At 56.1% G+C, this 13,635-nt stretch overlaps 1 protein-coding gene across 3 annotated transcripts in view; it reads left to right on the top strand.

Moving 5' to 3' along the window:
• zswim8 (zinc finger, SWIM-type containing 8) overlaps nucleotides 1-13,635 on the top strand; it is a 197,350-nt gene that overhangs the window by 172,117 nt on the left and 11,598 nt on the right. For all 3 annotated transcript variants that reach the window (XM_038782798.1, XM_038782796.1, XM_038782797.1), the window contains exons 21-23: nucleotides 635-858; nucleotides 2,875-3,375; nucleotides 11,143-11,320. In XM_038782798.1, coding sequence (XP_038638726.1) covers nucleotides 635-858; nucleotides 2,875-3,375; nucleotides 11,143-11,320 — 903 coding nt within the window. The remainder of the gene's footprint in view (nucleotides 1-634; nucleotides 859-2,874; nucleotides 3,376-11,142; nucleotides 11,321-13,635) is intronic.

Here is a 13,635-nt window from a genome sequence, read left to right as displayed (position 1 = left end):
TAACGCACCATGTTGACAAGTAACCATTGCCGTTCTCCGTTCGACACACGGGGCTGCATTTAAGTGCCCCAACTGGCTGTGTTTTTGGGTAGATTCCCACCCACCACATTCACACCCAGCTTAGATTTCACCCACACAATCGTCAATTAGGCTTGTTGGGCGGCACGGCGGCGCAGTGGTTCGATCCCGGCCCTGGGTCACTGTCCGTGTGGAGTTTGCACATTCTCCCAGTGCCTGCGTGGGTCTCTCCCCACAGCCCAAAAATGTGCCGGATTAGCCAAGTTAAATTGCCGTTCATTTGGAAAAATTAAAAAGAAAATTAGGCTTGTTACCAAGCCAACTGGCCCTGGCAATATGTTGTTGATATCCTAACGCGGTTGGTGTGGGCAGTCGGGTGGGAGTAGGGAGCCTGATTTTGTTTTTAAATTCTTTCGAGGGTGTGAATGAAGGGGTTCCACTCCCACTTTAACCCACCCACAGAGTTTTATGGTCGCAGGGCAGGTCAGACCGGGGGGGGAGCTGCCCGCCTCCAGTAATATTCAGCCCATGCTCGAGACAATTGGGCCATTTCAGAACTTCTCCTTCCCTCTCCCCATTTTTAATGATTGCTTTTAATTCTCTTCCCATGCCACAGGTCAGGCGATGGAAATAGGCAGTGCGGCTCTGAACATTTTGGTGGAATGTTGGGACGGTCACCTCACCCCTCCGGAGGTGGCATCTTTGGCTGACCGCGCATCGCGTGCCCGGGATCCCAACATGGTGCGAGCGGCAGCAGAGTTGGCGCTGAGTTGTCTACCCCACGCTCATGCCCTGAATCCTAACGAGATCCAACGGGCATTGGTTCAATGCAAGGAGCAAGTATGTTCAGTTCACTCTATTGACAAGCCCATTGATTCTATTCCAATTAACCGTATGATGTATTTAATTTTGTATAATTGAATAACATAATCAGTGTGGACACGATGAATGTTGGGCATTGGCTTGGTTCAGTTGGTAGCTCCTGTTTCTTTTGGGTTTCATTCTCTGGATTGCCACACGAGGGACAGCCTTCGGGGACTGCTGCATTGTGAGAGGTACCACACTTTTAGGAGTTAATCCAAGACTCCAGCTGCCTTCTCTTGTGGATCGGGCCGGTTTCAAAGATCCCACGGCAAAGTTCACGGTTTAGGAGAGAAGTCTTCTTGGATCCGAGACAAACTGCTCCCATCTCGTGGCGAACGCCCTAAGGTCAAACATAATTTTCTCCATTTGCAGAAATCCCCCCGCCCCCCCAACCCCCCCCACCCCCAACCACGCCGACGCCCCGGTGTTCCCGCCGACCAACAACGTGGGGTTTGTCGCGGACAATCAGAAAGGCGAAGGCCCCTACATAGGCCCCCTACCCCTCCCGCAGCTCCGATATACCAAAGAATGCCACCAAAGGGCTCGGCTCCACCCCCCCCCCCCCCCCCAACAAAATCATCGGCCATGTCTCAAAATACCGACTTCCAAAACCCGCCCAATTTCGGGCAGGACCAAAGCCACATGCACGAGGCCCCTCTCCGCACCTCTCCGCACCTCTCTCACCTACTGGCCACCTCCGGGAAGAACCCGCTCATACATGCGTCAGTCATATGAACTCTGTGAGCTACTTTATCTTCTGGGATCCTTTGTGCACTGGTATCAGCTAAAAACAGTGTAACGCTCAGTTGTCTGTTGAAGTTCATCAAAGCAATTCATTGCATGTCTGAGCGATTTCTTTGGGACTTAAGGGTTTGGACATATAATGTTTGGATTTTCTTCACCCCCGATTCCGTGTGCCCCCCCCCCCCCCCCCCCCCACCCCCCAAACTCTACCTCTTTCCCCTCATTTCCCGCCTCCTCATCCCTCCACACCCTCTCCTCCGGCACAATTAGGAACGCCTCCCTTCCTCTCTCTCTCCCCAAATGCTTGGTGACAACCAGATCCCCAAAGTGTAAGATAAACAAACCCCATCCCTGGTGGGACCCCTCATCTGCCCACCTTGGGCGGGTAACTACTGTCCTCTCCAGTGACGCTCACGTCCTGCCAATCAGTAATAAAAACTCAGCTTTCCGCTTCTTGACAATTCTAAGTACCTCGCGCCTCTTCTTTCAAAGACAGACAAACAGTAACCCCTAAACCTCACTGGATCGTGAGGAGCAGGAGACGGCCATTTTGCCCCTTGAACCCGCTCTGCCATTTAATACCATGGTGGCGTTGACCTCACTTTCCTGGCTCTTTCCCCCCCCCCCCCCCCCCGTCAATTACAACCCTGTTGACTGAATGCAATGGCGCAGCCTCCACTGCCTCCTGGGGTGGAGAATTCCTCAGACTAATGACCCTCTGAGAGAAGAAATTCCTCCTCAAACCTGTCCTCAACGGGAGACCCCTTATTTTCCTAAACGGTGCCACCACGTCGAGATGCCCCCAAGCGGGGCAGCTGGCCCTCTGCACCCACCCCGTCGAGCCGCCTTAGAAAACGTTTCAGGTCAACTCCCCTTCCTCCTCGCGTCAATAACAAATCCGTTGTGGGATTTTTTTTGGGTGCATCTGAGAGTAGGTTAGCGATCTCTCATCATCTGCTAACCTTCCTTAACTAGCCCTTGTAACCTCACGTCAGTGTAATCGTGACTAAGTTGCATATCCATTGGTCGAGTGGTCGATGCATTATTTGTGTGTGTGTGTGTGTGTGTGTGTGTGTGTGTGTGTGTGTGTGTGTGTGTGTGTGTGTGTGTGTGTGTGTGTGTGTGTGTGTGTGTGTGTGTGTGTAAGAGAGAGAGTGAAGCTTATTGATTATCAATCCAATGTGACTGTTGTGTTTGGGCTAATCACCCTGTGCTCTCTATGTTCTCTTCTATGCTGCTGTTCCCCAGGATAACACCATGTTGGAGAAGGCTTGCATGGCAGTGGAGGAAGCAGCCAAAGGCGGCGGTGTTTACCCCGAGGTGCTCTTTGAGGTCGCCCATCAGTGGTACTGGCTCTACGAACAAACAGCAGGCGGCGGCTCACAGCAGCAGCGGGAAATATCGGCGATCGGTGGCCGTGGCTCCCATGAGGCGGGGAGAGCCGCCACGGAACACTCGCCGCTGACTGAGGGCTCAGCCACCGTGACGGTGGCAGCCACGGTGACGGCGACCGCCGTGGTGCCAGTCATCACCGTCGGATCCGCAATGTACCAGCAGCACACCATAGCCGGGGCAACAATCGCGCATCCCCATGGACAGATCTTCCCAACCAGTCCGGCCCTGACCCATCCCTACACTACAATCCAAACTCACATACCGTCAGTCTGTAACGCTGCCTACCTTGGACATCCGATACAACATGTCCCTCGACCTGCAATCTTTCCTGTTGCTGGAGCTGCCTATCCTCAGGTACTTCGATACGGTGCCAGTCATTTCAAAGGGTTAGGGAGGGGGAGGTTGGTGTAAATGCCCTGATAAGATCTGGGCAACAATGTTGAAACCCCCATCAGTGCAATGCTTTTGAAATTGTATGCGGTGCTGAACAATCCACAGATTAATTACCCATGGTATCTTTTCCATTCAAAATGTTACCTGTATCTCCAGGTTCTCTGGTCTATTGCTCGTGTCTTCTGACCCTCCCTGCATTGTAAGCACCATCGAGACTCTACACTTTTTATAAGGGGAGGCAGTGGCGTAGTGGTAGTGTTGCTGGACTAGTAATCCCGCCATGGCAGATGGTGACATTTCAAATCAATACAAACTGGAATTAGAAGTCCAAAAGGTGACCATGAAATCATTGTCAATTGTCTTCAAAACCCATCTGGTTCACTAATGTCCTTTAGGGAAGGAAATCTGCTGTCCTTACCCGGTCTGGCCTACATGTGACTCCAGATCCACAGCAATGTGGTTGACTCTTAAATGCCCTCAAGGACGGCCAATAAATGCTGGCCCAGCCACATCCCATGAATAAAAAACTGTATAATTCTCTCCCTAACTAGCCTCCACCCAGCCTGGTTTACCTAATCTTTGCCCGAACACGCAATCCTCCCCAAATCTGCCCTCTCTCTGTGCTGTTAGTCATCTCTCACCCTTAGAATCATAGAATCAAATCTCTACAGTGCCCTCTCTGCCCGGGAGAGGGACTTTGTCACAGCCCCGGGGAGAGGGTCTTGTCACAGCCCCGGGAGAGGGACTGTCACAGCCCCGGGAGAGGGACTGTCACAGCCCCGGGGAGAGGGACTGTCACAGCCCCGGGAGAGGGACTTTGTCACAGCCCCGGGGAGAGGGACTGTCACAGCCTCGGGGAGAGGGACTGTCACAGCCCCGGGGAGAGGGACTGTCACAGCCCCGGGGAAAGGGACTTTGTCACAGCCCCGGGAGAGGGACTGTCACAGCCCCGGGGAGAGGGACTGTCACAGCCCCGGGAGAGGGACTGTCACAGCCTCGGGGAGAGGGACTGTCACAGCCCCGGGAGAGGGACTGTCACAGCCTCGGGGAGAGGGACTGTCACAGCCCCGGGAGAGGGACTGTCACAGCCCCGGGAGAGGGACTGTCACAGCCCCGGGAGAGGGACTGTCACAGCCCCGGGAGAGGGACTGTCACAGCCTCGGGGAGAGGGACTGTCACAGCCCCGGGGAGAGGGACTGTCACAGCCCCGGGGAGAGGGACTGTCACAGCCCCGGGGAGAGGGACTGTCACAGAGCCCCGGGAGAGGGACTGTCACAGCCCCGGGGAGAGGGACTGTCACAGCCCCGGAGAGGGACTGTCACAGCCCCGGGAGAGGGACTGTCACAGCCCCGGGAGAGGGACTGTCACAGCCCCGGGAGAGGGACTGTCACAGCCCCGGGAGAGGGACTGTCACAGCCCCGGAGAGGGACTGTCACAGCCCCGGGGAGAGGGACTGTCACAGCCCCGGGAGAGGGACTTTGTCACAAGCCCCGGTGAGAGGGGACTGTCACAGCCCCGGGAAAGGGACTTTGTCACAGCCCCGGGGAGAGGGACTGTCACAGCCCCGGGGAGAGGGACTGTCACAGCCCCGGGGAGAGGGACTGTCACAGCCCCGGGAGAGGGACTGTCACAGGCCCCGGGAAAGGGACTGTCACAGCCCCGGGGAGAGGGACTGTCACAGCCCCGGGAGAGGGACTGTCACAGCCCCGGGGAGAGGGACTGTCACAGCCCCGGGGAGAGGGACTGTCACAGCCCCGGGGAGAGGGACTGTCACAGCCCCGGGAGAGGGACTGTCACAGCCCCGGGGAGAGGGACTGTCACAGCCCCGGGGAGAGGGACTTTGTCACAGCCCCGGGGAGAGGGACTGTCACAGCCCCAGGGAGAGGGACTTTGTCACAGCCCCGGGGAGAGGGACTTTGTCACAGCCCCGGGAGAGGGACTGTCACAGCCCCGGGAGAGGGACTGTCACAGCCCCGGGGAGAGGGACTGTCACAGCCCCGGGGAGAGGGACTTTGTCACAGCCTCGGGGAGAGGGACTGTCACAGCCCCGGGAGAGGGACTGTCACAGCCCCGGGGAGAGGGAGTTTGTCACAGACCCGGGAGAGGGACTGTCACAGCCCCGGGGAGAGGGACTGTCACAGCCTCGGGGAGAGGGACTGTCACAGCCCCGGGGAGAGGGACTTTGTCACAGCCCCGGGGAGAGGGGACTGTCACAGCCCCGGGGAGAGGGACTTTATCACAGCCTCGGGGAGAGGGACTGTCACAGCCCCGGGAGAGGGACTGTCACAGCCTCGGGGAGAGGGACTGTCACAGCCCCGGGGAGAGGGACTGTCACAGCCCCGGGGAGAGGGACTGTCACAGCCCCGGGGAGAGGGACTGTCACAGCCCCGGGGAGAGGGACTGTCACAGCCCCGGGAGAGGGACCTGTCACAGCCCTCGGGGAGAGGGACTGTCACAGCCCCGGGAGAGGGACTTTGTCACAGCCCGGGGAGAGGGACTGTCACAGCCCCGGGAAAGGGACTTTGTCACAGCCCCGGGGAGAGGGACTGTCACAGCCCCGGGGAGAGGGACTGTCACAGCCCCGGGGAGAGGGACTGTCACAGCCCCGGGAGAGGGACTGTCACAGCCCCGGGAGAGGGACTGTCACAGCCCGGGGAGAGGGACTGTCACAGCCCCGGGAGAGGGACTGTCACAGCCCCGGGGAGAGGGACTGTCACAGCCCCGGGGAGAGGGACTGTCACAGCCCCGGGGAGAGGGACTGTCACAGCCCCGGGAAAGGGACTTTGTCACAGCCCCGGGGAGAGGGACTGTCCACAGCCCCGGGGAGAGGGACTTTGTCACAGCCCCGGGGAGAGGGACTGTCACAGCCCCAGGGAGAGGGACTTTGTCACAGCCCCGGGGAGAGGGACTTTGTCACAGCCCCGGGAGAGGGACTGTCACAGCCCCGGGAGAGGGACTGTCACAGCCCCGGGGAGAGGGACTGTCACAGCCCCGGGGAGAGGGACTTTGTCACAGCCTCGGGGAGAGGGACTGTCACAGCCCCGGGAGAGGGACTGTCACAGCCCCGGGGAGAGGGAGTTTGTCACAGCCCCGGGGAGAGGGACTGTCACAGCCCCGGGGAGAGGGACTGTCACAGCCTCGGGGAGAGGGACTGTCACAGCCCCGGGGAGAGGGACTTTGTCACAGCCCCGGGGAGAGGGACTGTCACAGCCCCGGGGAGAGGGACTTTGTCACAGCCTCGGGGAGAGGGACTGTCACAGCCCCGGGAGAGGGACTGTCACAGCCTCGGGGAGAGGGACTGTCACAGCCCCGGGGAGAGGGACTGTCACAGCCCCGGGGAGAGGGACTGTCACAGCCCCGGGGAGAGGGACTGTCACAGCCCCGGGGAGAGGGACTGTCACAGCCCCGGGAGAGGGACTGTCACAGCCTCGGGGAGAGGGACTGTCACAGCCCGGGAGAGGGACTGTCACAGCCCCGGGGAGAGGGGACTGTCACAGCCCCGGGAGAGGGACTGTCACAGCCTCGGGAGAGGGACTGTCACAGCCTCGGGAGAGGGACTGTCACAGCCCCGGGAGAGGGACTGTCACAGCCCCGGGGAGAGGGACTGTTCACAGCCCCGGAGAGGGACTGTCACAGCCTCGGGGAGAGGGACTGTCACAGCCCCGGGGAGAGGGACTGTCACAGCCCCGGGGAGAGGGACTGTCACAGCCCCGGGGAGAGGGACTGTCACAGCCCCGGGGAGAGGGACTGTCACAGCCCCGGGAGAGGGACTGTCACAGCCTCGGGGAGAGGGACTGTCACAGCCCCGGGAGAGGGACTGTCACAGCCTCGGGGAGAGGGACTGTCACAGCCCCGGGAGAGGGACTGTCACAGCCTCGGGAGAGGGACTGTCACAGCCCCGGGAGAGGGACTGTCACAGCCCCGGGGAGAGGGACTGTCACAGCCCCGGGAGAGGGACTTTGTCACAGCCCCGGGGAGAGGGACTGTCACAGCCCCGGGGAGAGGGACTGTCACAGCCCCGGGGAGAGGGACTGTCACAGCCCGGGAGAGGGACTGTCACAGCCCCGGGAGAGGGACTGTCACAGCCCCGGGAGAGGGACTTTGTCACAGCCCCGGGGAGAGGGACTGTCACAGCCCCGGGGAGAGGGACTGTCACAGCCTCGGGGAGAGGGACTGTCACAGCCCCGGGGAGAGGGACTGTCACAGCCCCGGGGAGAGGGACTGTCACAGCCCCGGGAGGGGACTGTCACAGCCCCGGGGAGAGGGACTGTCACAGCCTCGGGGAGAGGGACTGTCACAGCCCCGGGGAGAGGGACTGTCACAGCCTCGGGGAGAGGGACTGTCACAGCCCCGGGGAGGAGGGACTGTCACAGCCGCGGGGAGAGGGACTTTGTCACAGCCCCGGGGAGAGGGACTGTCACAGCCCCGGGGAGAGGGACTGTCACAGCCCCGGGGAGAGGGACTGTCACAGCCCCGGGAGAGGGACTGTCACAGCCCCGGGGAGAGGGAGTTTGGTCACAGCCCGGGGAGAGGGACTGTCACAGCCCCGGGAGAGGGACTGTCACAGCCTCGGGAGAGGGACTGTCACAGCCCCGGGAGAGGGACTGTCACAGCCCCGGGAGAGGGACTGTCACAGCCCCGGGGAGAGGGACTGTCACAGCCCGGGGAGAGGGACTGTCACAGCCCCGGGAGAGGGACTGTCCCAGCCCCGGGAGAGGGACTGTCACAGCCCCGGGGAGAGGGACTGTCACAGCCCCGGGGAGAGGGACTGTCACAGCCCCGGGGAGAGGGACTGTCACAGCCCCGGGAGAGGGACTGTCACAGCCCCGGGGAGAGGGACGGTCACAGCCCCGGGGAGAGGGACTGTCACAGCCCCGGGGAGAGGGACTTTGTCACAGCCTCGGGGAGAGGGGACTTGTCACAGCCTCGGGGAGAGGGACTGTCCCACAGCCCCGGGGAGAGGGACCTGTCACAGCCCCGGGGAGAGGGACTGTCACAGCCCCGGGGAGAGGGGACTGTCACAGCCCCGGGGAGAGGGACTGTCACAGCCCCGGGGAGAGGGAACTGTCACAGCCCCGGGGAGAGGGACTTTGTCACGCCCCGGGGAGAGGACTTTGTCACAGCCCCGGGGAGAGGGGACTTTGTCACAGCCCCGGGGAGAGGGACTGTCCACAGCCCCGGGAGAGGGACTGTCACAGCCTCGGGAGAGGGACTGTCACACCCCCGGGAGAGGGACTGTCACAGCCCCGGGAGAGGGACTGTCACAGCCCCGGGAGAGGGACTGTCACAGCCCCGGGAGAGGGACTGTCACAGCCCCGGGGAGAGGGACTTCTCGCTGTACTTTTTTCTCTCTCTTTAAGTGACCTTGGCCAAAGAGTATTTTAGCGACGTTCATTTTTTTTTGAGGCAGAGGCAGCTATTGTTTCTTTTTAAATAACTCTCCTTCCCGCATGTGAAGTCTGCCTTCACCAACTTCTGCAACATCCCAGGAAACTTTAGAGTTAGCGGACTAAAACAAAGCTGGTATCGCGGCTGCGTTTCCCCAGCATTACCTGTCCAAATGTTTTGGCAACTCTGAGCACAGATTGTGAAAATCCCAGCTCTACTCTACGCAAACATTCGCAATCAGAAGCGAGCCCCCACCGACGAAGCTGACCACATACTCCCAGAATGAGTTTATTACCAGGGCAGGTTTCTATTAACTGCACTCATTCACAAGTCCTCGAGACTTCTTTTTGAGCGCAGGGCCACAAATAGGAACATTTTAAAACAGCATTATCAAAATCCCCAAGTGAGTCACATACAAACATACATAGAAAATAGAAGCAGAAGGAGGCCATTCAGCCCTTCGAGCCTGCTCTGCCATTCATTATCATCATGGCTGATCATTGCAACAGGAATACATGCGGATTGAATCATCCACGGAGAAATTACACCATTTTGAAAATATTTTAAATCACATTTTCAATATTTTAACATCTTTGCAAAAAATGAACATAAACCCCTGCCCCCCCCCCCCCTTCTCTCTCTCTCTCTCTCTCTCTCTCCCCCCAACCGCTGGATGACAACCAGATCCCCAAAGTGTAAGGTAAACAAACCCCATCCCTGGTGGGACCCCTCATCTGCCCATCTTGGAGCAAACTTCGCCGTCTCCAAATACAGGAACTCCATTAGATCCCCCAGTCACGCCGAGGCACTGGGGAGGGGGGGGGTTGACCTCTATTCCTCCAGGAGCCACCTGAGAGGGATCAACGAGGCGAAGGATAAGACATCTTCCCCCCCCCCCCCCCCCGTCTGCAACTCCAGCAGATCCAACACCCCAAATATGGCCTCCAGGGGACCAGGCTCCAAATCTACGTGCACGACCTCTTGACACGGTGCTAAGAAACGACCCCCAAACTTTCTCCAACTTCGGGCAGGACCAGAACACATGGACGTGATTATCTGGGACACCTCCAGCGCCGTTCGCAGCTGTGTCCCCCCCCTCCCCCCAAACAGCCGTTAAGTGCGCCCTGTGCACCACTTTCAATAGAATCAACTCCAGCCCCGCGCATGAGGCATTAACTGTCCGCAGTGATTCCATTCATCTGATTGGCAATGCAGCTAAAATGTTCCCCGTGTCTGAATGAAATATCTCCACGTTCTCTGATGTATTGTACATGTCTTCTCATCCTCCCCAGCAAGGGGTAACACGGTAGCATGGTGGTTAGCATAAATGCTTCACAGCTCCAGGGTCCCAGGTTTGATTCCCGGCTGGGTCACTGTCTGTGCGGAGTCTGCACGTCCTCCCCGTGTGTGTGTGGGTTTCCTCCGGGTGCTCCGGTTTCCTCCCACAGTCCAAAGATGTGCGGGTTAGGTGGATTGGCCAGGCTAAATTGCCCTTAGTGTCCTAAAAAATAATAAGGTTAATGGGGGTTGTTGGGTTACTGGGATAGGTATACGTGGGCTTGAGTAGGGTGATCATTGCTCGGCACAACATCGAGGGCCGAAGGGGCTGTTCTGTGCTGTACTGTTCTAAGGCTGAATGAGTCTACCTCTACATATCTCCCCGCCACTTTCCCCCCACACTCCAGTAGCCCCCATTTTGAATGCAATGTTTTGAAAAACATTCTCAGAAACACACCCCATCACCGACAAATAGTTCTTCTGTATGTTCTGTAAAAAGAAATTTAAATTTGGATGTTTTAGAATCGGTGGATTAAGACATGATATTCAAAATGCTGATTTTGTTTTTGTTGTGTGTGACATATCCACTCTCAGCTGCATTAGTCACACTGAATCTGCCTTCCACTCGTTTATACATATACATATACATATACATATATATATATATATATATATTACGGACTCTTTTTGTTTTTGTTTTGAAAGTTATGTTTTAAATCCCTGCCTGTTTGCACTGGTTCTTGGCAAATGTATTTGGCGACGTGCAAACGGACAGACATTATTTAAATAAAATGAACTAAACAGGCTTCTGGTTAGATTGTGGAGCCATTCAGAAGGACAGTGCGGGTTCAACTGTCCCAGCAAGCTGAGAGTCCCGGGACTCTCTTCTGAGTCCATCCAGGATCTTAATTGATGCGACCAAATGCAAAACGATTCTGCACGTTGAGATGTAGGGCGGTGGGAGCCGGGACACGATCCTAATCGGACTGAAGACGTGCTGACCGAATTGTCGGCAGCAGAAGCGGTGGTGTGCCATTATTGACCGGTCTGTGATCTGTTTAGGGTATGCACCCGGCATTTATTGGAGCTCCGTACCCGTACACAGTGGCAACCACCACGCATCCAGCCATGGCTGCTCCACCAGTGACCTTCGCAGGGGTTCCTGTGCCTGCTATGACACCGATGGCAGTGCACCCGTACCAGACAGACCCAAACCTGCCCCTGGCATCAACTGTAGCAGGTACGTGAGATCTTTCGATGGCTAAAATGGCTAACGTGTGTGCGTGTGGATAGATGTGTGGTAACCTCTAGAACAGTGCTTTGAAATGTGTGCTCCTGAGCAGGTTAATGCAGCTGCACACTCTGGTGTCTCTCTCTCTCTCTTTCTTTCCCCCCCCCATTCACCTTTGCCTTGGGCTTAAGTGAGCGAATGTCCCATGGGTGCAAATAGACGTGGGGAGCAGTGAAGTGAAGTGAACACTTGGTGCCTCTCCCTCTGTGGCAAGTGCTCCCTCTCCTGCCTGAACGTGGGATAACCGCCAGTGAAGCAGATCTCGGTGTCCAATCTGACAAACCTGGTGTACACAGTCCAATACACACACACACACGCCAGGCAGCGAGGAAATATTTGAAAGCTTACGAAGCTTTGCAGCCGATGAATTTTGATGTCTGAAGAAAGTAATGTTATTTAAATTCATGCCACAAAGAGACCTGTACAGCAGTGCAACATGGAATTGAATTAAGTGTGAACTCTCTCGGAAACATCAGCCGGGATTCTCCGCCGCCGTGATTCTCCGTTATGCCGGCACCCGGGGGGGTTTCCCCACGCCGTGGGGGTTGCCCCACAATGGGAAACCCCATTGACCGACTGGCGTAACGGAGAATCCCACTGGCCCAATGGGCGGAGAATCCCGCCCATCATCTTTCACTTCACTCTCTTGGTATAAATATACAGAAATCATGTTTAAGCTTTTTTTTTTAAATTTAGAGTAAACATTTCTTTTCTTTCCAATGAAGGGCCAATCCACCTACCCGGCACATTGTTTTGGTTGTGGGGGTGAGACCCACGCAGACACGGGGAGGATGTGCAAACCCCCCTTGCACGCCTTCTCTGCCAAACCCATGTGTGTGTGTGTGTGTGTGTGTGTGTGTGTGTGCGTGTGCGTGTGTGTGTGTGTGTGCGTGTGTGCGCTTTCTGTGATATTCCACATGATTCCGTTCAGCTGAATTATCGACCAAGCTGGTCACATTGCCAGATTTAAACTGAGCGATCGTCAGCTCAGGAAGGCTCTTTACATTATGCTGTGTTTTTTTTCGGCAGTAGAAAGAATGTTGCAATAGCTCTTTTCATATTAAAAAAAAATGATTTTACTAAGAAAGTGTACACTGATCAAACTATTAAACAATTCAGTTTGACATTTATCAGCAACTTTTCTATCAAGTTTCGCATGGCCCAAGAGTCAGGCAGCCGCATTTGAGGGTGTTTCATTTTTGGTGACCAAACCAGTTTTCAGCCGTGTTCGTAAAACTGCATCAGGTGATCCAGGACCACTTTCTGTTCTATTACGATGGTTCTCAAATAGTTCTATTCCACTGGTTCACTGAAAATCGTGACTCGTGATTACGCAAACGGATCAAGTGTATTTTGGGTGCAATTGTTTTCCGGTGTCCAAAGTGGAAACTCTGCGGTGCTTCTCTTAAGAGCCGAGGTCTTATCACTTCTAAGAACTGCTTGAAGGGAGCCTTACAACACCAGGTTAAAGTCCAACAGGTTTGTTTCGAATCACTACGCTCCGATAACTAGTGATTCGAAACAAAAGCTGTTGGACTTTTTTTTTTAAATTTAGAGTACCCAATTCATTTTTTCCAATTAAGGGGCAATTTAACGTGGCCAATCTACCTACTCTGCACATCTTTGGGTTGTGGGGGCGAAACCCACGCAGACACGGGGAGAATGTGCAAACTCCACACAGACAGTGACCCAGAGCCGGGATCGAACCTGGGACCTCAGCGCCGTGAGGCAACAGGGCTAACCCACTGCGCCACCGTGCTGCCCCTGTTGGACTTTAACCTGGTGTTGTAAGACTCCCTCCAAGCAGTTCTTAGAAGTGATCTAACCCTTCTGTGCCCACCCCAGTCCAACGCCAGAATCTCCACATCATGGTTGGAGGAAGTAAGGCATTGAATGGTTCCTCTGGACTTCTAGTTACTCTAATGCTAAATTCAATTTGTAATCTTGATGAAGAGCTAAGCTGATAAAAGTGCAAAACGTTTTGCTGAAACCTTACCTTTTGAAGTTTTGGATTGAACAGCACTGAGTGAACAATCCTGATCGCGTTCAGAATTGCACTGATGACCAATTTAAGATTATCAGCCAGGATCGCAGCTTGGCTCACTTGCCCATGCTGAAAGTGGCACAAATTCTCACACAGGGCCTTGCCCTTAGCAAATAGGAAGAAGATGTCGATGCATTGCACTTCCACAACTAAGCAAAAGCTTTAGGGCCAGTCATTTCCTGGTTCATTCCCTCATGGCAGTGCTTTGACCAATCACAGT

The sequence above is a fragment of the Scyliorhinus canicula genome, chromosome 22 (genome assembly GCF_902713615.1).
Source record: "Scyliorhinus canicula chromosome 22, sScyCan1.1, whole genome shotgun sequence".
Taxonomy (NCBI): domain Eukaryota; kingdom Metazoa; phylum Chordata; class Chondrichthyes; order Carcharhiniformes; family Scyliorhinidae; genus Scyliorhinus; species Scyliorhinus canicula.
Note: the sequence above shows the minus strand (reverse complement) of the source record. Positions and strands in the feature narration are given on the sequence as shown.